Below are 20,537 nucleotides of genomic sequence, written 5' to 3' on the forward strand. Positions count from 1 at the left end.
GACAGTATGGAGGCATAACTGGGATTCCCAGGGCCTGGGGGGGGGGGGGGGGGGGTGACACCTTAGGTACCTTTACGGTAGGTCTGGAAGACATAGTGCAAAGCACAAGCAGAGGTACACACAAAATAACAGTTCTTTTGCTACTAAGTAACAATAGTTTTTCCTGCCTGGAAATGCCTGTTTACTCCCTTACGTGCCCAGCGCTCTGGTGTCTCTTAGCCCACGTACACACGGTCTGAGATTTTGCCAACCAAATCCGTCGGATTTTGCCCGTCGGATTTAGTCCGACGGATTGTGTCCGAAACTGTTGCATACACACGGTCGGGCCAAGTTGGCGAAAAATCAGATCTTTCAGAACGTGATGACGTAATTTCGTTACGATGGGACTACATTCAGTAGTAGCCAATAGCTTTGATGTAGGAATTTGATCTGAGCATGCGTGGCACTTGGTCCGATCAAAATGCTCTACACATGATCGGATTAGGTCCGTCCGGCCCAGTTGGTCGGGAAATATTTCCAACATGTTGGAAAATTAGGTCAGACGGAGATTCGGACGGAATCAGTCCGATGCATACCACACACAGTCGGATTATCTGACGACGCGGTCTGATAAGACTCATTACGACAGATTTTCCGACCGTGCGTACAAGGGCTTAGTGTGACAGACTGCCTCGCTTCAGTTAAAAAGTCTTTCTGAAATGAGAGTGTCTGTGATATAATGCCTCAGGTGGAACCCGATTGGCATCCTCAGCACAGCACATCTTTACTTGTGACCAACACCTTAGACACTGGTGAAAAAAACAGAGGACTCCCAGTAGTGGGAGGGGTTATATAGGGAGTACACATCTTGCCTTAGGTACGTGCCAGTGCCAATCACTCAGTCAGTGGTCCATACATCCCACATAGTAACTACTATGGCTCTGTGTCCCCTGATGTAAGAAAAGAAAGTTACCTTTAGTGAAACTGCATATCGAAACCAAATCAATAGATCCAGAGATACAGGCAGCTGAATCACATGAAAATGTCAACTATTCTGCCACAAGTCAATTTTAGCACTGCCCCTTTCTAATAAGCAAAACCTCTACAGGAAGAATTAACATCTTTATATAAATTCCACTCCCTCTTTACTACTAATACTACTACTACTGTGACATGCTACAAAACAATCCTTTGGGTATGTATTTTTTTCAATCACATGTCTAGTTTGAATGCAAAATATTTTTTTGGGAATACAATATAAGACACAGGAAGATTCAGAGATGAATATGTTATAGACAGGTACCTACAAAATTATTGGACACAGGCACTAAAGCTGCAAGGAGCTCCACATAACCCCTCTCTCCTAGTAATTCTCAATTCTTTAGCAAGCAATGGAAGAACCATAGGTGGGAGGGTAACTCGTGTCCTGTACTGTATTCCAAGAAAATACATTTTATAGGCAAGTCAAAAATCCTATTCTATAGCACACACACAGTACAGCAGGGGTCCCCAACTCCTGGGCCACTGACCAGTACCAGTCCAAAGCCTGTTTGTACACACAGGCTTTGCTCTCCTCCTCAGAGGAGAGGAGGCATCAGCCACCAAACCCCCCTCTCCCTGCCCTTTATTTTGACTACACTCTCCTCTGCTGGTAATTTTCACCTGTCAAGACAGGGGGTGACGAGTGTTTGCAACTCCTGTGATCCACTGGTTGGATCAGGTCTTAAATTTGCTGCATAATTCAGACATGGGAGCCACAATATCCTTTTTTTACATAGGCAAGAGAGCAAAGCATCATGGGTAAATGGAAAAGACTGACATAGGCAGAAAATCTTAGGGGGATCAACGGAGCAAAGTATCAGTGGATATATCCCCAGGCCTGTGCCACTATCGCTCATAGTACCAGGAAAGACCTTTTTCCCTGTCCCAGCCCTCTTCTTTGTAGGGTCCACCAAATGTTGTGAGGGGGTACCTTGTAAGAAGGCACTGACTGTGACCCACCATGCAAGAAAGCAGTTAAAATGTGGCAGGTCCCCCATGTCTTACTGACTATCCAGCCAGACTAAACTATTTCTGCAGTTTCCCTTTGCTTGTAGCCAGTCAGTTACCACCACAGTAGCCAGATAGAGCATGAAAGCAGCAGTTGGAAAACATGTGCTCCAGAGCAGCTCAGGTACCAAGAGGACAGCCCCTTCTTCTGGAGTATGTGCAGAGCACGTTGGCGGCTTAAGTTCTCAGAAAGGGCTGAAGACCTTGTGAGTCACAGAACAGTTACAGAAATTAGAACAGGACTTAAGTGCAGGAGAGTGGAAGGGAGAAGGAACAGGGGACTAGCACACCAGGTCCCCAAGATCCAAGTTCAAAGAGATGAGAGCGGAAGAGGGACCAATCCAGCTTTTAGGGACTGGGCACTCAACAGCAGAAGTCTAAAATAAAAGGAAGGGAATTCACCCTTCACACCCCTGGCTTCACCTACTTCGGAAGGATGTACCCTTTATCTAAAAATATCAGTCCCTCTCCTCATGCCAGGTTGCTAGGTGTAATCCTGGACTCTGGCCTGTCCTTTCAGCCCCAAATCCAATCGCTCTCTGAATTTTGCAGACTTCACCGCTGTACATCTCCAAAATACACACCTAACGGTTGAAACCACTAAACAACGTATTCACTCCTTTTATCTCGCCTTGACTATTTTAACGCCCTCCTCATTGGTCTACCTCTCTGCAAGCTATCCCCTTTTCAATGTAACATGAATGTCCCTGCTAGATTCATCCACCTTACCAACCATTCAGTGTCCGCCATCTCTCTCTGCCAATCCATTCACTAGCTTCCCATTACCCAGCAAATAAAATGCAAAACACTACAAAGCCATTAACAACTCTGCCCTGAGCTACATAAGATATTGGAATATTTCCAAATAACACCTAAAATGTCCTCTACCCTCTTCCCGAGACCTCCTGCTCTCTACCTCCTTCATCTTCTCCTCCCATGCCCATCTCCAGGACTTCTCCAGAGCCTTTCCCAGCCTCAGGCACACACTACCCCAATCTGTCTGCTTATCTCCTACTCTGACCACTTTTAGGCGATCCCTGAAAACTCATCTCTTCAGGGAGGCCTACCCTGCCTTTAGCCAACAACTGAATCTTCTACTTCCCTCATCAGTTCAACCCGCAGAGTTACTACCTTTTGTTTCCCCAGCCCCTCCCTATTAGGCTGTAAGCTCACAGGAGCAGGGGCCGTTCAACCCTCCTGTATACAATTGTATTGTTGCTGCAATGTCTCCCTTTATATTGTAAAGTGATGAGCAAACAGCTGGCTCTATATAAATCTTGTATAATAATTAAGTTGATTGCAGAACTGAGTGGTGAAAAATTCCCACTCAGTAGAAAGGCGATATCAAAACACCTGACAAAGAAACTAGGCTTGCTGGGAGTGGGAGGTGTTTTATGGGGTCTTTGAAGCTTTTTTTTTTTCCAGTGTCCAATCACCTGAAGGTACCTGCCTATAACCAATATCATGCCTGTGTCTTGTACTGTATTTTTAAAAAAATATAACACTACAATGTGGTTGTGGCTCTGGTCTGGGAGCAAAAAAGGGATTAAAACAGGTGGCGAGAAGTCATCAAATTGCCTACTTACCACTTGCGAATCATCTCTGAAAAGTGATTCAAAACACAGATCTCTCTTCAGAGGAGAGGTGGCTTTAGATGCACATCTAAATCTACCTTAAAGGAGCCGCTAACAGGATCTTTCTGCAATCACTGCTTTGATGCTTGTCTTAGGGTAGATTTAGATACTCTTTATGGAGAGATCTGGGGTCTTAGGGTATCTGTCACTGACTATTACTGTCACAAGGGATGTTTACATTCCTTATGACAGCAATAAAAGTGAACAGAAAAAAAAAAAACACTCCCTCCCATCCCTCTGTGCTTGCGCGCATACGCAAGTCGTGCCTGCTAATGTAAACAGTGTCCAAACCGCACGAGGTATCGCCACAATCGTTACAGCGAGAGCAATAATTCTAGTACAAGACCTCCTTTGTAACTCTAAACTGGTAACCTGTAGACATTTTTAAAGGGTTGTCTATGGAGAATTTTAACCACTTCAATACCAGGCACTTAAACACCTTCCTGCCCAGACCAATTTTAAGCTTTCAGCGGTGTCGCACTTTGAATGACAATTGCGCGGTCATGCTATACTGTACCCAAATGAAATGTTTATAATTTTTTTCCCCACAAATAGAGCTTTCTTTTGGTGGTATTTGATCACCTCTGCGGTTTTTATTTTTTGCTAAACAAATAAAAAAATACCGAAAATTTTGAAAAAAAAATTTTTTTTTTGTTTCAGTTTCAAAACTTTGTAAATAAGTAAATTTCTTCTTCACTGATGGGCACTGATGGGGATACACTGATGGGCAATGATAAGGCGGCCCTGATGGGCACCGATGAGGTGGCACCAATGAAGTGGCACTGATAGGCGGCACTGATGGGCGACACGGATGGGCACTGATAGGTGGCATGGATGGGCACTGATAGGCGGCACGGATGGGAACTGATAGGCGGCATTGTATTATAATATACTGTACTAATGGATGCCAATCAGTGCCAAACAATAATGCATGCCAATCAGTGATGCCCATTGTAGGCACTGATTGGCATCCATTGTGGCACTGACTGGAATCCCTGGTGGTCTAGGGTGGCATACCTTATCCTGGGCATCCCTGGTGGTCTGGTGGCGTCCCTGGTGGTCCAGTGTGGGCATCCTCGGGGGGGCTGTGCTGATAATCGATCAGCACAGCCCCACCGCTGTCAGAGGAGCAGCCGATCGGCTCTCCTCTACTCGCGTCTGACGCGTCTAGACGCGAGTGAGAAAAAGCTGATCACCGGCTCTTCCTATTTACACTGTGATCAGCCGTGATTGGACACGGCTAATCATGTGGTAAAGAGTCTCCGTCTGAGACTCTTTACCGAGATCGTAGTTGCAGGGTGTCAGACTGACACCCCGCAACAACGATCGCCGCAATGCGCGCCCCCGGGGGCGCGCAGCGGCTCATAATCCTGAGGACGTCATATGACATCCGATCAGGATTATGAAACCACTTTGCCACCGTCAATTTGTAATAGGGCGGGCGGCAAGTGGTTAAGTACCAAAGTTTGTCACCATTTCACGAGTGTACGCAATTTTAAAGCGTGACATGTTAAGGTATCTATTTACTCGCTGTAACATCTTTCACATTATACAAAAAAAAGGGTGGACTAACTTTACTGTTTTTACGGTTTACTGTTTTTTTTTTTATTCATGAAAGTGTACGTACCATAACTGTAATGATCAAAACTGTTAGCAGCACGTTTCGTTGACTTGTTTTGTAAATTAGTATCAAAAATTGCCAGAACATTGCTGCCTGTATGCTTAGCATAACCGCTTGTTACATCAAACATCTCACCGATATCTGTATGGCATTTACATATTCTCCCTATACATGTGTGGGTCTCTTCCAGGTACTCCAATTTATACTCACACTCCAAAGACAGACTGGTAAGTTTATTTATTTCTACTGAAATTGGCCATAGTACTTTGTATTTGAGGTAGGGGCCTTAAATTGATATTGATTAATATTTTTTTAATCCATTATTATGCTTATATTTTTTTGATCCATTTTTTTGTTTCTATTTTTATTTTATTATTATTATTAATTTTTCTTTATTTTAATTTTTTTTATTTTTATTTATTTTTATTCCTATTTCTTTTTTTTTTTAGTTTATTATTTCTTATCCTTTCTATATATGTTTATTTAATAGGTTTAGATGCTAATACAAAGATTTTTTATGATTTTTATTATTTTTGCAATTAGTTGCACCCTATTTTAATATGGCAACTGTGTTTAGTTGTGGTTATTATGACCACTTCCTGTTTCCTCCAACCCATAAAGAGGCTTGGTTGTTAGTGCCATTATTCACAATGAGGCTTGGTTTTATTACTGTCCCTATTTAAACGTGATGCGTTAGCGCGTCGCCCATACCCCAGACAAAGTCACCTTATGACGAAACATACGTCGGGTGGTCCAGATGTGCTGACGCAATTACCTTGACATTCTGAACGGGCTTTCGCATGCCGGCTGGCATTTCATGCTTTTTTACTGCTATGTTTGTGAGTATATTTTGTTTATTTAACCGCTTCGCGCCCGCCCTATAGCCAAAAGACGGCTACAGAGCGGACGCTAACTGCCGGGAGGCCGTCCCTGGACGTCCTTCTGTTTACTTTCCTAATACGCGCTGCTGCGGGCACGCATCGGGGAAGTTCTGTGTTGGCCGTGTCCCTCTGACACAGCCAATCACAGATAGTGCTAAACGGCCAATCACAACGGCCATTTAGCACTCGATTGGGCTATCCAATGGGAGGTGATCTCATATGTAAACATATGAGATCATCTCTCATTGCCAGCTCCCCTCCTCACACAGAGACAGCGTGTGAGGAGGGAGAGATGAACAGCTGCAGCGTCTGTGACTAGCCACAGTAAAACACACACACACACATGCCCACCTGTCCCCAGTGCCACCTGTCAATGCCACCCGTCCCCAGTGCCAACCGTCAGTGTCACGTGTCATCAGTGCCACGTATTGTGCCATCTGTCATCAGTGTCACGTGTCATCAGTGCCACGTATTGTGCCATCTGTCATCAGTGTCAGTAGTCATCAGTGCCACGTATTAGTGCCATCTGTCATCAGTGCCACGTATTAGTGCCATCTGTCATCAGTGCCACGTATTAGTGCCATCTGTCATCAGTGCCACGTATTAGTGCCATCTGTCATCGGTATAAAGTGTCATCAGTGTCACGTGTCATTGTCCTGGTGCTCCAGGGCCCTCAAAAGTGTAATAGGTAGTCAACAAGTTAGATGTGCAATTTATGCTCCTAGAACACGTGACGCGCTCCCTGCATGTTGGGCCTCTCTAAGTGTCTAGGCTGCAAAAAAGTCCCACACGAGGTATCCTAATACTCAGGAGGAGTAGCAGAATGTATTTTGGGGCATTATTTGGGGTATACACATGCCATGTGAGAGAAATAAGCTATTACAATGACAATTTTGTGGGGGGAAAAAAAAAAAATCTTCATTTTGCAAAGAATTTTGGGAAAAAATGACAACACCAAAAACCTCACTATGCCTCTTACTAAATACCTTGGAATGTCTACTTTCCAAAAAGGGGTCATTTGGGGGGTATTTGTAATTTCCTGGCTTGTTCGGGTCGCAATAAATTAGATAGGCCACCAGTACATCAGATGTGATCAATTTTTTATGAGTCGCACCACAGCTTGTGGACTCTCCAACTTTCAAAGACTAAATAATATCCACTAATTTGGGTTATTTTTACCAAAAGATATGAAGCAGTATCAATTGTGCCCAAAATGTATGAAGAAAAATTAATAATTTGCATAATTTTATCACAGAAACAAAGAAAAATGCGTGGGTCTCTATGGTCCATTCGAAAGTGTTTCCGCAATAGGTGTCAGGATTGGTGCAGTTCGGGTGACAAATTCAATGAGCGTTTACATACCGCTTTCTGGTAAGCGTGCATTCCCACTGTTGACTCACGGGTTTCTGGCTTGGTGAAGGTGGATCGCACGGCTCACTGGCACCCTCTTAACCACTTGCTTACTGGGCACTTAAACCCCCCTCAGTCCCAGACCAGACCAATTTTCAGCTTTCAGCGCTGATGCACTTTGAATGACAATTGCGTGGGCATACAACACTGTACCCAAATGAAATTTTTATCATTTTTTCCCACAGCTTTCTTTTGGTGGTATTTAAAGCGGTAGTAAACCCGCAATTTTTTTTTTTTTTTAAACCTGCAAAGCAAAATGCATAATGAGCTAGTATGCACCGCATGAGCATGAGCAAATACTTACCTTAGAACGAGGCCCCGACATCTGGCCCGATCCACGCCAAGGGAGCCGACATGCTCCCTCTGCGTTTCTTCCGGGTATCGCGGCTCCGGCGCTGTGAGTGGCCGGAGCCGCGATATCGTCACTCCCGCGCATGCACGCGGGAGATTTCATTCCGGCCGGCCGGCCACTGCCGGATTTTCAGGCCGAGAATCTCCTTGTGCGCATGCGCCGCTGCAGTCAGCGGCGCATACCGAGGGGAATATCTCCTAAACTGTACAGGTTTAGGAGATATTTTTTTTACCTACATGTAAGCCTTATTATAGGCTTTCCTGTAGGTAAAAGTTAAAAATTTGGGAATACAACCACTTTAATCACAGCTGGGAGTTTTATTTTTTGCTAAACAAACAAAAAAAGATGCAAAAAAAAAAAAATCATGTTTAATAGTTTGTTATAATATTTTGCAAACAGGTCATTTTTCTCCTTCATTGAAGTGCGCTGATGAGGCGGCACTGATAGGCATAGTTAAGACGGCACCGATGGGCAAAGACGGGCACAGATAAGATGGCACGGATGGGTGGCACGGATGGGTGGCACGGATGGGTGGCACGGATGGGTGTCACTAAGGGGCACTGATAGGTGGCACTGCTGGGCACTGATGGGCGGCACTGCTGGGCACGGATATGTGGCACTGGGGTGCAGCATCTTTGTTGAGGCAGACTGTGGGCACTGCTGGGTGGCACTGTGGGCACTGCTGGGTGGCACTGACAGGGGGGATACATTTTTTTATTCAGGCAGGCAAAGCAGGGGGCAGGTGGGCACTGGCAGGGCTGGCCGTGATCGGGACTGATGTCCCGATCACAGCCGCCAGTGATCGGCTTTTTTTTTTACCGGCTCCGTTATATCACATGATCAGCTGTCATTGGCTGACAGCTGATCACGTGACAAGGGGTCGGGATCAACCCCTTGCACGGATCGGTGATCAGGCGAGTCTCGTAGACTCGCCGATCACAGAGCGCGCCGCGCGTGCCCCTCAGGGGGCGCGCAGGCCGCTCGTGCACGGGACTATGTCAATAGACGTAGTCCCGGAAAAGGAGATCCGCGCTGTAGCCGTCATTTGGCTTAGCGCGGGTCTCAAGTGGTTAAAGAGATATCTCTTCCATTATAAAAACTTTTTGTTTGGACCTTTTCTCATTGGTTGTGGTTCACTGGTTCACCTTCTTTATGGATTTTTTAAAATTAATTTGTCACTGTTTTTTTATCTTAATTATTAATAATCACTGTATTTATTTATAATTATTGATTATAATTAATTTAAATTTGTTTACTTATAGTAAATAATTAATGAATTTATTTATTCATTTATAATTATTCACTTTTTGAATATAATCAACTGTTATTAATCACTATCTTAATTTAATCATATTTAATTTTTGAGCATTTATCACTTAATTTTGTTTGTATATGAATTGTTCTAACTGATTTCACTTAATCTATTGGAATTATCTGATTCATTTTCATTTCCTTGCACAAACAGTAATAGCCTCAGTGGGGTTAGGTAGCGCAGCTAATTTTGGTCTCTATAGGCATTGTATTTTGGATGTGTATCACATCCTGGTAGCTGCAGCTGTAACTGGGTTTTCGTTTTTTAATCTTTTAGATTAGGAGCGCAGTAATGTTTTTCTCTTATTCCCTTAAATTGAGGGCAGGGACTGATATGAATGTTAAGTATGTAAAATTTTGTGTAAATTGTTGAAGCTACATAAAAAAAACACGTTAAATAAATCAATTATGTTAATTCTTTTAATTTGTAAGATATTTCACCATGTTCTGAACCAAAAATATTTTTTATGGTCATATCAAAAACAGGATAACTTGCAGGACAAAAATGTTTATTTTGCATCTATATTAAGTCTAATTGTTTTAAAATTATCACTGGTCAAACTTAACTTAAAAGAAGTCCAGTCTGAGCTTTTTAGGCTGGGCTTCTCCTCTGGGTCATAGGAGGACAATTTGTTTTGCACTCCTGTGACCCGTTTTCTGCAGTCCGCTCTCTGCTGATGTCACTGCCATCAGTTGAGGCAGCGTTTCATCCCGACTTCCAAAGTCTGGATTTGCCAGCTGCCTTGATTGATTGCAGTCTCAGTGCAGAGATGCAGGGGGACAGCTGCAGCATCGGTCAGATGCTCCATCCACCTAGGTTAGTATGAAACTAAAAAAAAAGCAAACAAAAAAGTAACATAATTCTCTTTTAAAGTGGAACTTCACTCCCTCAAATCAACATTATTATTAATCCACATGCTACTTGCAATAGTAAATAAAGGAAAGTATATCATAATAACTTGTGTTTTACTTTTTTTTTTATTTCTTCAGTTATTTCGTGGTCACTTGCCTGGGCCAATTATGTCATACATTCCAGGAGTATTCAGAAGGGGAGGAGGGGTTTTCTCAGCTAAGCACATTCCCCTGCCTGCATGCCTGAGCCAAGAGCAGATGGTTTCCAGGAAGTAAATGCTACATGAATAATCTGCCCTTAGGCTGGATTCACACCTATACAGTTTTAGTGCTTCTTGCATTTTCCAGATTTGCACTACAGAACGTGTTCCATAGGAAACAATGTTGAATGGACTAGTGCCAATCTGCAAAAAGCACTAAAACTGCATAGGTGTGAATCCAGCCTTAATTAAGATGGGCACATCCAGAAAGGCTAGAGGGTTGTTTTTCAAAGTGTTTTCTCAACAAAATAAAGCATAGAGAAATGGATGGATGGGGGCATTTGCTTTGAATATTAAACATCAATGAAATAGTGTTTTTGGTGCTCAGATTAAGTGATGATCTGCTTTAACACAAATGGAAAGGTGAGGAAGCTTTGGACCACTGTGCAGAAAAATTTCAGTTTCACATTCAGTATAAAGTAACTCTAATACCAACCAGCAGGTGTCTCTCTTGCAACTCTCAAGGTCAAGCAGACAGATGCACAATGTTGATTAACTGCTTTGTCAAAAGATTTCAAGTGTATAAAAGGCACTAAATTTAGCTTGGTTTGGGTTATGACAGTGGTATGGGAAACACGTTACTAGGGAAAAATTTCAGTTTAGAATGATTCAATTAGAAATTTGTTCAAACGCGCAAACACCGTTAAAGTCTATGAGACACGAACATGAATAATCAAAAGTGCTAATTTTAAAGGCTTATAAGCAAGTTAGGTCGTTTTTTCGGGAGCAGTGATTTTAATAATGCTTAAAGTGAAACATTCCTTTAAATTTCGTACCGGGGGGGGGGGGGGTGTCTATACTATGCCTGTAAAGTGGCACATGTTTCCCGTGTTTAGAACAGTCTGAGAGCAAAATGACATTTCTAAAAGGAAAAAAAAAAAATAATTTAAAACTACTTGCGGCTATAATGAATTGTCGGTCCCGGCAACACACATATTGAAAAAAAAAAAAAAAAACAGCATGCGATTTCCCCACAGGGAAACTCCGAACCAAAATTAGAAAAAAAAAAAAGGCCCTTCAGGTCTGATATGGATATTAAGGGGAACCCTGCGCCAATTTTTTTTTTTTTTTTTTTTAAATCCCTTTCAAAAGTTCCCTTCAAAATCCATGTGTCACCCGGTGACCCCGCCCTCCATTTTATAAGAGCTGTCACAAGAACAGAAGCGTCACACAGCGGTTGACTCCCATTGAGGTGGATCGTCTGGAGGATGAAGCAGGGAAAAAGAAGCCAGAGGAAGAAGCAAAGGAAGATAGGAGGAAGAATTGGGGGAACAAGATGGAGGAAAAAGCAAACCGATGGAAGAAGAAGCGGAGAAAGAAGAAGACATTAATAAAGGAATTGTCAAAAAACGGCTATTGTCTAACATTTTTGACACTTTTTTTGTGAAATGGTAGGGGTACATTTGTACCCCATTACCAATTCACACGGGGGGCTGAGATCTGGGGGTCCCCTTGTTAAAGGGGGCTTCCAGATTCCGATAAGCCCCCCACCCGCAGACCCCCACAACCACGAGCAAGGGTTGTGGGGATGAGGCCCTTCTCCCCATCAACATGGGGACAAGGTGCTTTGGAGGTGCTATCCAAAAGCAACCTCCCCATGTTGAGGGCATGTGAACTCAGGAGGGGGGGCGCTCTCTTGTCCCCCCTCCTTTTCCTGTGGCCTGCCAGGTTGTGTGCTCAGATAAGGGTCTGGTATGGATTTTAAGGGGGACCCCCACGTCTTTTTAAAAAAAAATTGGTTTGGGGTTCCCCTGTGGGGGAATGTGACCTCAGGAGGGGGGGGGGGACACAGGAAACATGTGCCACTTTACAGGAATACTACAGACACCTCCAGGTACAAAATTTAAAGGAATATTACACTTTTATTGTTTCACTTTAAGCATTATTAAAATCACTGCTCCAGAAAAAACCTTTTTTTTACATTGACACATGTCCCCTGGGGCAGGACCCTGGTCCCCAAACACTTTTTATGACAATAACTTGCATATTAACCTTTAAAATTAGCACTTTTGATTTCTCCCATAGACTTTTAAAGGGTGTTCCCCGGCTTTCAAATTTGCCCCAAACACCCCAAATTGTTCGCTATTCGGTGAACGGGCTAACAGCCAATGTTCGAGTCGAATGCATGTTCGACCCGAACATAAAGCCCATCCCTAGTGACAAGTGACAACAGAATAAATCAAGACTGAAAAGAGAAAATGTACAGGAGAAAAATCAGAGCTGACAGTGAAGAGGCAATACGACACAGAGCAAAAGCACACAGCAAAGGTCTCAGAGTGGCAGGAACAGGAAAGTATAAAACTGCACATGCAGGGGCATCAGAACCCAAAAAGGTAACTTTATTAAAAAAAGGCATAGTTAAAAACTTACCAGACACTATACAAACAAAAAAAAAAGTAAATGAATAGCTCAGCTCTTGCAAACCAACCCAAAAAGGTTTTCAGACTGATTTAACTGCAAATATAATCTTATTGAAAATTCACAAATTCTATTTTCCGATATGGAATAGAAATTGTTCATAAAACAAGCTTACTATTCACAAAAACAAGGAGACTTTGGCGTACATCATTATAAACTGTAAAAGCTTTCTTCCATGGCCCATTTGTTTTCTGTCTAAACATTTCTGTAGCAGCAAACAAAATGCACAAAGTCAACAAGTCTTAAAGTATTCTAAACAGTATTACAATAAGTAGTATGTAAAAGTAAATGTAAAAGTACGAAAAATATAAGCAAGGCAGTCCATTACCACTGAAATTTTGGAGAAGTATATGAGCATAAGCTCTTTGACAGTAGAATTCTGCATTGTCAGATCCCTCTAATGCCTTGGTCAGCTCCTGGAATAAAAAAAAAATATATATATATATATTTATAATAATAATAATAATAATAATAATAATAATAATAATAATAATAATAATAAAAACGTTGACTGATCGCTACAGCTTTTATATTATAAATATTGTTAAACATCAATGTCATTTACAAAATCAAGCACACGGTTATTTTTAAAGTAAAATACCTTTGTTCAGAATAACACTCAACGTGTTTTATAAATACTTGGGGGGGTATTGTTTCTATTGTGAAGAGACATAGAAAGAAAATGTCATGGGTTCCATGCCTAATTAACAAAGGGATTGTGGCAGTGTTCAGTGTAGAAAACTGCCGTAGACCTCCACCATAATAGATAAAAACACAAATGAAAGGATACCTTTACATTTCAGAACATGTTACACACATGTATTTAGGTTAAAACATATTCCGGCCACACACTCCCTCCCTGTGACAGCGGGTGGGGGTTATTTTCCTCTGCAACTGCTGTCACGGATTTGCCTGTTGTAGATGGTCTCACCTTAAAGTTCAGTTCACAATAATGCAATGCGGTTTTCATGCAATTTCCAGTGCAATTATATAGTGTGACTTGCCTGTGGCTTTAGGCCTGATTCACACCTATACAGTTTTAGTGCTTTTTGCATTTTGCAGATTTGCACTACAGAACGTGTTCCATAGGAAACCATGTTAAATGAACTGTAGTGCAAATCTGCAAAAAGCACTAATATTGCATAGGTGTGAATCAGGCCTTAGTCACAGAAGTCACATTAGCATTAGATAAGAAGCAAGTCCAATGAGACCTTAAAGTGGTTGTAAACCCTTACAACACACTTTGACCTACAGGTAAGCCTAGATTAAGGCTTACCTGTAGGTCCAAGAAATATCTCCTAAACCTACAAGGTTTAGGAGATATTTGCCGAAAGACAGACACCGTTGTCTACGGCGCATGCGCTGTAGACAGCGGCGCGCAGGCGCACTGAGCGCTCCGCAGTCAACGGCGATATGCCACGAGTGGCGGCTCCTATGCGCATTCGAGGGAGTGATGTCATCGCAGCTTCGCCGAATGACAGCGGCGGAGCAGCGAGACCCACCAAGAAGATGAATGCGCCGGACTACAGGGGACAGCGGTGACTTCGCTGGCTCCTGTGTCAGGTAAGTGACACATAATGGACCATTTCCCTTTGCAGGGAATGAAAGAGGAAGTAAACTCATCAGGGTTTACTTCCTCTTTAACGAGAGCAATGGTTTTTGTTTTGTTTTTTAATCACTCCAGAAGGTTTCACCCCTTAATGTCCAGGCTATTTTTGCAATGCGGCACTGCGTTGTTTTAATGGACTATTGCGAGGTCATGTGAGGCTATATCCAAACAAAACATATATTACTTTTTACCCACAAACAGAGCTTTCTTTTGATGGTATTTAATCACCTCTGCATTTTTATTTTTCGCGCTAACAACAAAAAAAGGCCGGCAAGAGAAAAAAAAAAAAGGTAATTATATTTTTTACTTTCTGCTATAGAACACATCTAAGGAGGAAAAAAAAAAAAATCAAAAATCTGTTCATCAATTTCGGCCAATATTTAAAAAAAAATGCCTATAAGCGTAGACTGGTTTGAGGAAAAAGTTATCGCATGTATAAACTATTGGATAGATTTAGGGCATTTTTATCTTTTATAATAGGCGGCAATCAACGATTTTTAGCGGGACTGCGACATTACGGCAGACAAATTGGACACCAGTGACACTAATACAGTGAACACTAGCAGGGAATGGGTTAACACCAGGGGCGGTCAAAGGGTTAAGTGTGTTCCTAGGCAGTGATTCACCGCTCCTAAAGCGCCCCTTCCCATTGAAGTCAATGAGAAGCGCCTGCAAAACACCTGAAAAGTGCCTGAAAAGCGATTTTGGCAGCAGCGATTTGTAGGTGCTTTTAACCCTTTATTTGGCCACTAGCAGGGGTTAAAAGCGCCCCAATAGCGCTCTAAAAACGTTGGTAAAATGCTGCTAGTTTAAGCAGTGCTTTACGTGCATTTTGCGGGCTTCGACATTGTGAAAGGGCTCTTAGAGCACTTGGGCTTTCACATTGGGATTGCAGATGAGGCTTCTTTCAAGCGCTTCACAGGCGCTTTTTTTAACGCTAACGCGCCTGAAAAACACCTGAAAAACTCTCTAGTGTGAAAAGGGTCTAAATGTGCGGTGGGTGGTCCGGAAGCAGTTAACCCTCTCTCCTTCCAAGACATTCTTGTTGCCTAAAAACTCCCCTCCCAAAAGACCATTACATTTCGCAGCGGAAACACACATTCCTGCTTGTTTTTTTCCACATTGTTCATGTGGGAAAACGTACACATTTTAATCATTTGTCATGATCATGACACAGGGGTTGACGTCATCCGGCTCTTTTCACGGCTGGACCAGAGGTTTTTGCAGTGGATTACATTGTACCGAGTTGTGCCGATTATCTTTATTTTCAAATGGGTTACTTCAGTAAAATAAATGGTTTTACACTATGGGAGATTTCTTTATCCTCACATGATCTAACATGGGAGCAAACCGGAGAGGTGTAAATGGAGAGGACACATACGGACAGAGCTTCAGTGTTACCAGCATGGATGAGAGACGTGCTAATAAAGCGTGCTTGATCTATATGAGAATATAGATCAAGCCCTGAGGTGAGCTGTCACCCTCATAATAGATTGTAACATGGTGAATTTTATGAATATTGGATCAAAGTGGAGAGTGGAAAAGGAAAATGCCATTTAAAAGTTTTTTGCACGCATTGAAGACCTTCTCTGGGACCTTATAGATAATTCACAGTAGATGTATTAATGGGACATACAAGTACCTTAGGACTTCTCTACACTTTTTAATAATAATGTGTTCACATTTAGTTTATTTTTTAATCTGATGCAGAGTTTCCTGCACTACAACACGATTAAGCATTAGATATAGATAGAGATATAAAAATTAGAAGGCACTTTAGCACAGAGAGCGCTTTATATATTTGAAGCAATAAATATACGAGTTTGTATTGAGTTAAGTTTACACATGGAGAATTTCTGCTTCTTGATATTTTGCATTGGAGTATTTCTTTACTTTATTATACTGTACAAAATTCACCAATATAAGCAAAGCGCCACATCACTCAGCATTGCCAATTCACAGTAGTACAATGTCACCATAATGACACTGGGGACTTGCTCTGGCACCAGTATGAAAAAAAATAAAAATTGTGTATAATCATTTTTAACATACTGTCACCAGAGTGATGTATCATCACCATGGGGGGATCTTTTCTGTTAATTACTTACCCAAACAGATTTGCATATTGTTCCTCAGGATACCAGAAGTGAACATGTCAAGTTAACTTTTATAAAATGTGAAGAACTGACCCTCTTTGAAAGTGCGTTTACGCAGGGCTTTTTTTTCTGGCAGAACGCACCCTCTGCCAGAGAACTTCCTGTGTCCCAAACTGTGTAGCCTGCTGCCTTTGCCTGTAAAAAAGCACTGGAGGCCACAGAAGGATCAACCGTGGAGGCACCTCCACCACAGGATTCTGCCCGTATCCTGTGTGTACTCCATTTAGCTGTGTGCTGCCTATAATGAACAAACACTGGCAGCCGCCGAAGGGTCAAATGGCTACAGCTTGTGACAGCGTAAGGCGGAGCGATTTCTACACCTCCCCGCCTCTCAGTGCGGACCGACCGGAAGCTTGTGTGTCACTATGAAAACAGGCTGTGGCGTGGATGGTGTGCGTAGGTAGCCAGGCTGTTGTCCTCCTCACTGTGTGAAAATAGGATTTTTATAACAGCTTACCTGTAAAATCCTTTTCTTGGAGTACATCACGAGACACAGAGCACCATAGTAATCACTATGTGGGTATATAGGCACCTTCAGGTGATGGACACTGGTATACCCGATACAGGAAGTTCACCCCCTATATAACCCCCTCCTCCTACCAGGAGTACCTCAGTGTTTGTAGCAAAGCTATATACTTAAACCCCAGCAAGAAGGGCAGGACCTCTGTGTCCTGTGATGTACTCCAAGAAAAGGATTTTACAGGTAAGCCATTATAAAAATCCTATTTTCTTTATCGTACATTACCGGACACAGAGCACCATAGTAATCACTATGTGGGATGTCCCATAGCAATGCTATTTGAGGGGAGGGAGACACAACCCGTAGGGCACCCCCAGACTTCAGGACCTCTACTGCTGCCTGCAGCACACTGTGCTCAAAGGCGATATCCTCATGCCTTCTTACATCCACCTGAAAAAACTTGGTGAATGTATGTAACCAAGTTGCGGCCTTACAGATCCACCCCTCCCTCACAGGTCAATTTTTCTACCACTGTTCAACAATGGCATGTAATTACAATTCTTGATATAATCGTTCACAGCAGGGTGCTCCAGCGCCCACCCAGAGTCACTTTGAGGGCTTACAACGTTGTGGCAAAACCAACACCTTGTTCCGCCATTTCTGCAGAGCATATAGGGCAGGCCCCTACTTTCAAACATCCAATTTACAAACATCTCCTACTTGCAAACGGAAGGAGACAACAGCAAGTGAGATGAAAAAAGATGGACGACAAAACAAATTATACAGGGGTGATAACCCTTCCCTATGTTTTCCAAAAAGCTTAAAAATAGTTTTTTTGACTGGAGCTACACTTTAAAAATGTACCAGTTGAAAATTACAAACAGATTCAACTTAACACAACAAACCTACACAGTCCCTGTCTTGTTTGCACCGTCTGTATACTGCTGTTCTGAGTATATAGGGCCTGGGGGCCACACGCATTTCCTTTTTTTAATATGGGTACGGGGTTCCCCTTAATATGCGTACAAGACCCAAATAGGCTGGTAATGGGCAGGGAGGGCTACCCATGCCATTTTTCTCAATGATTTTCAACCATATTGCAGGAACCAGATATAACATTAAAACCGCAAGCAGTTTTAAATGGTGTTATTTCCGTTTAATGTCATTTTGTGCAGGGACTGTTCTAAACACGGGAAACACGTGGCACTTCACAGGCATACTACAGACACCCCCCAGGCACCATATTTAAAAGGAATATTTCACTTTTTTTTTTTCACTTTAATCGTCATTAAAATCAGTGCTCCCGCCAAAACGGCCGTTTTTAAAACTTTTTTTTGCATTGACCCATGTCCCCTGGGGCAGGAGCCAGGTCCCCAAACTCTTTTTAGGACAGTATCTTGCATATTAGCCGTTAAAATTAGCACTTTTAATTTCGCACGTTCGAGTCTCATAGACTTCAATGGGGTTCTAAAGGTCAAAAGGTCACCAATGTAAAAAAGCAGAAAAATGCCTGCAATCTGCCCAAAAAGAAGTTCATGTACTTTGAGCTTCAGGAGTGTTGCTTCAGGTGACAAAAAAAATGATCAGATGTGAACAGGTGCCATAGAAATTAATGGAGTTTTGCTCATTGGGCGTTTTTTTCAGGCGTTCTACAAGCGGAAAACGCTCAGGTGTGAATGCAGCCTAAGGCTCTGTTCACACCTAGGTGTTTTGTTTTCTGGCAGAAAGTTGCGTGTTTTTTTGCAGCTTTTTTGTACAGGTCAAAAGGTCACCAATGTAAAAAAAAAAAATGCAGTAAACGCATGTAATCTGCCAAAAATTAAGCTCATGTATTTTGAGCTTCAGGCGTTTTGCTTCAGATGACAAAAAACGCTTAGATGTGAACAGGGGCAATTGAAATTAATGAGATTTGTCATGTTGGGCGTTTTTAGAGCTGAGGCTTACAGCAGAAAAATGCCCAAATACCTAGGTGTGAACAGAGCCTTAATCATCAACTACTACTGTCTGGACCCATTAATGTAAGTAGTTTCCTTTCCATGTACACACCCATTTCATAAACGCCAACAGATCATAATAAAATGTTATGATGTACAGTATGAAATGCTTTAGAAAAATCTAGATCAACTACATTCACTGGACTTCCATCCAATTTCTCACTTACTTCCTCATAGAACAATGTCAGGTTGGTCTGACAAGAATAGGGTTTCATAAATCCATGCTGGTTGTTACCTTTATCACAAATATCTGATTGTTTCACATTTCTAAGTTGCTTAGAATTCTCTCAAATATCTTACTATATGTAAAACAAATACAAACATGTCTAAAAACACACTGAGGGTTGCAACACAACAGAACAGTAAGAAAAGCTATGAACAGGTCCTAATAGTATAGACAACGTACCATACCTTTAGTCATTCACGAGGAAATGAGCTTACCTCCAATGATCGCTGAGGATTTTCACTAATGTAAAGATCGGAAAATAATCTAAAAGAACAAAAATATAAAAAAAATAAAATAAAAAAAAATTACAAACTAGTATACAAAAACACACACACTTACTTTATATTACACAACATGCAAAATAGTGATACTATATGCACTCCGTATAGCTATACTAAAACAACCAACTAGACCAGCCTTTCTCAACCTTTTTACCCCAAGGGAACCCTTAAAATCAGGTATCAGGGGAATCCCTGATAAAACCCATTCGTTGGGGGTCAGTGTGAACAATGCCCCTTACTTTGGTGGTCATTGAGAAGAATGCCCTTTTTTACAGTGGTGGTAAGAATGGCCCCCTTTCAGAAAGCTATAAAGATCATTGGTGTCATACCACTGGCTCCTCCAAGTGACATTAGCTCAGAACCATGTAGGCACCATCAAACAGGAGGTAAATCAGCCACAGCTCAAGAAACCCCTAGCCACCTCTGGAGGAACCCTAGGGTTCCACAGAACCCTGGTTGAGAATGGCTGAACTAGACTCACAGGTAATGTACATAACCGTCTTCTGCAATAAAATGGTCTTGTTTAAACAACAGGGCCCTATGTACACAAATGAGCAACAAACAACATACGATACTTTATAAATTAGCAGCCAGGCGACAAGGTTGCAATTCTAAAATAGGTGTGTCACCAGACAAGGCAATTCAGAATGATAAGGGAGTTGAAATCTGAGTGGCTGAGCAGAGCAAGTTCTTAAAAAGGCTAAAATAGAACATACTGTTGCAATACAGATGTCAACTATTAGCCTGGAGCACAACAGGAATAACAATTTAAAGTGTAAATTCATGTTCACAGAAAATATGTAAGGTGAACTTACACTGCACCCCATCCCCCCGCTGTGAGACGTCAGGTCGCCACTTCACCGGTCAGGGGATTTGAAATCCCCGCGGCTTAATCCCCCTAAAAACGTACCTCGTAAAAAGAATGTGTAGGAGACCTTCTAAATGGACACCGCCAACCAATCAGGACCCACCTAAAACATCCTGTCAGCACTGAAGAGGAGAGAAAGCCGTGGGGATTTCAAATCCCTGGACAGGTAAAGCAGT

At 42.2% G+C, this 20,537-nt stretch overlaps 1 protein-coding gene across 1 annotated transcript in view; it reads right to left on the reverse strand.

The window, feature by feature from the left end:
* SUGT1 (SGT1 assembly cochaperone of MIS12 kinetochore complex) overlaps window positions 1-20,537 on the reverse strand; it is a 277,622-nt gene that overhangs the window by 235,559 nt on the left and 21,526 nt on the right. The window contains exons 3-4 of the mRNA XM_077483157.1: window positions 19,428-19,476; window positions 13,096-13,183 (exon numbers count right to left, since the gene is read on the reverse strand). Of these exons, the coding sequence (XP_077339283.1) occupies window positions 13,096-13,183; window positions 19,428-19,476 (137 nt within the window). The remainder of the gene's footprint in view (window positions 1-13,095; window positions 13,184-19,427; window positions 19,477-20,537) is intronic.

This window comes from Lithobates pipiens, unplaced genomic scaffold, assembly GCF_037356315.1.
Source record: "Lithobates pipiens isolate NorthernLeopardFrog02 unplaced genomic scaffold, aLitPip1_a1.2 Scaffold_16, whole genome shotgun sequence".
Lineage (NCBI taxonomy): Eukaryota > Metazoa > Chordata > Amphibia > Anura > Ranidae > Lithobates > Lithobates pipiens.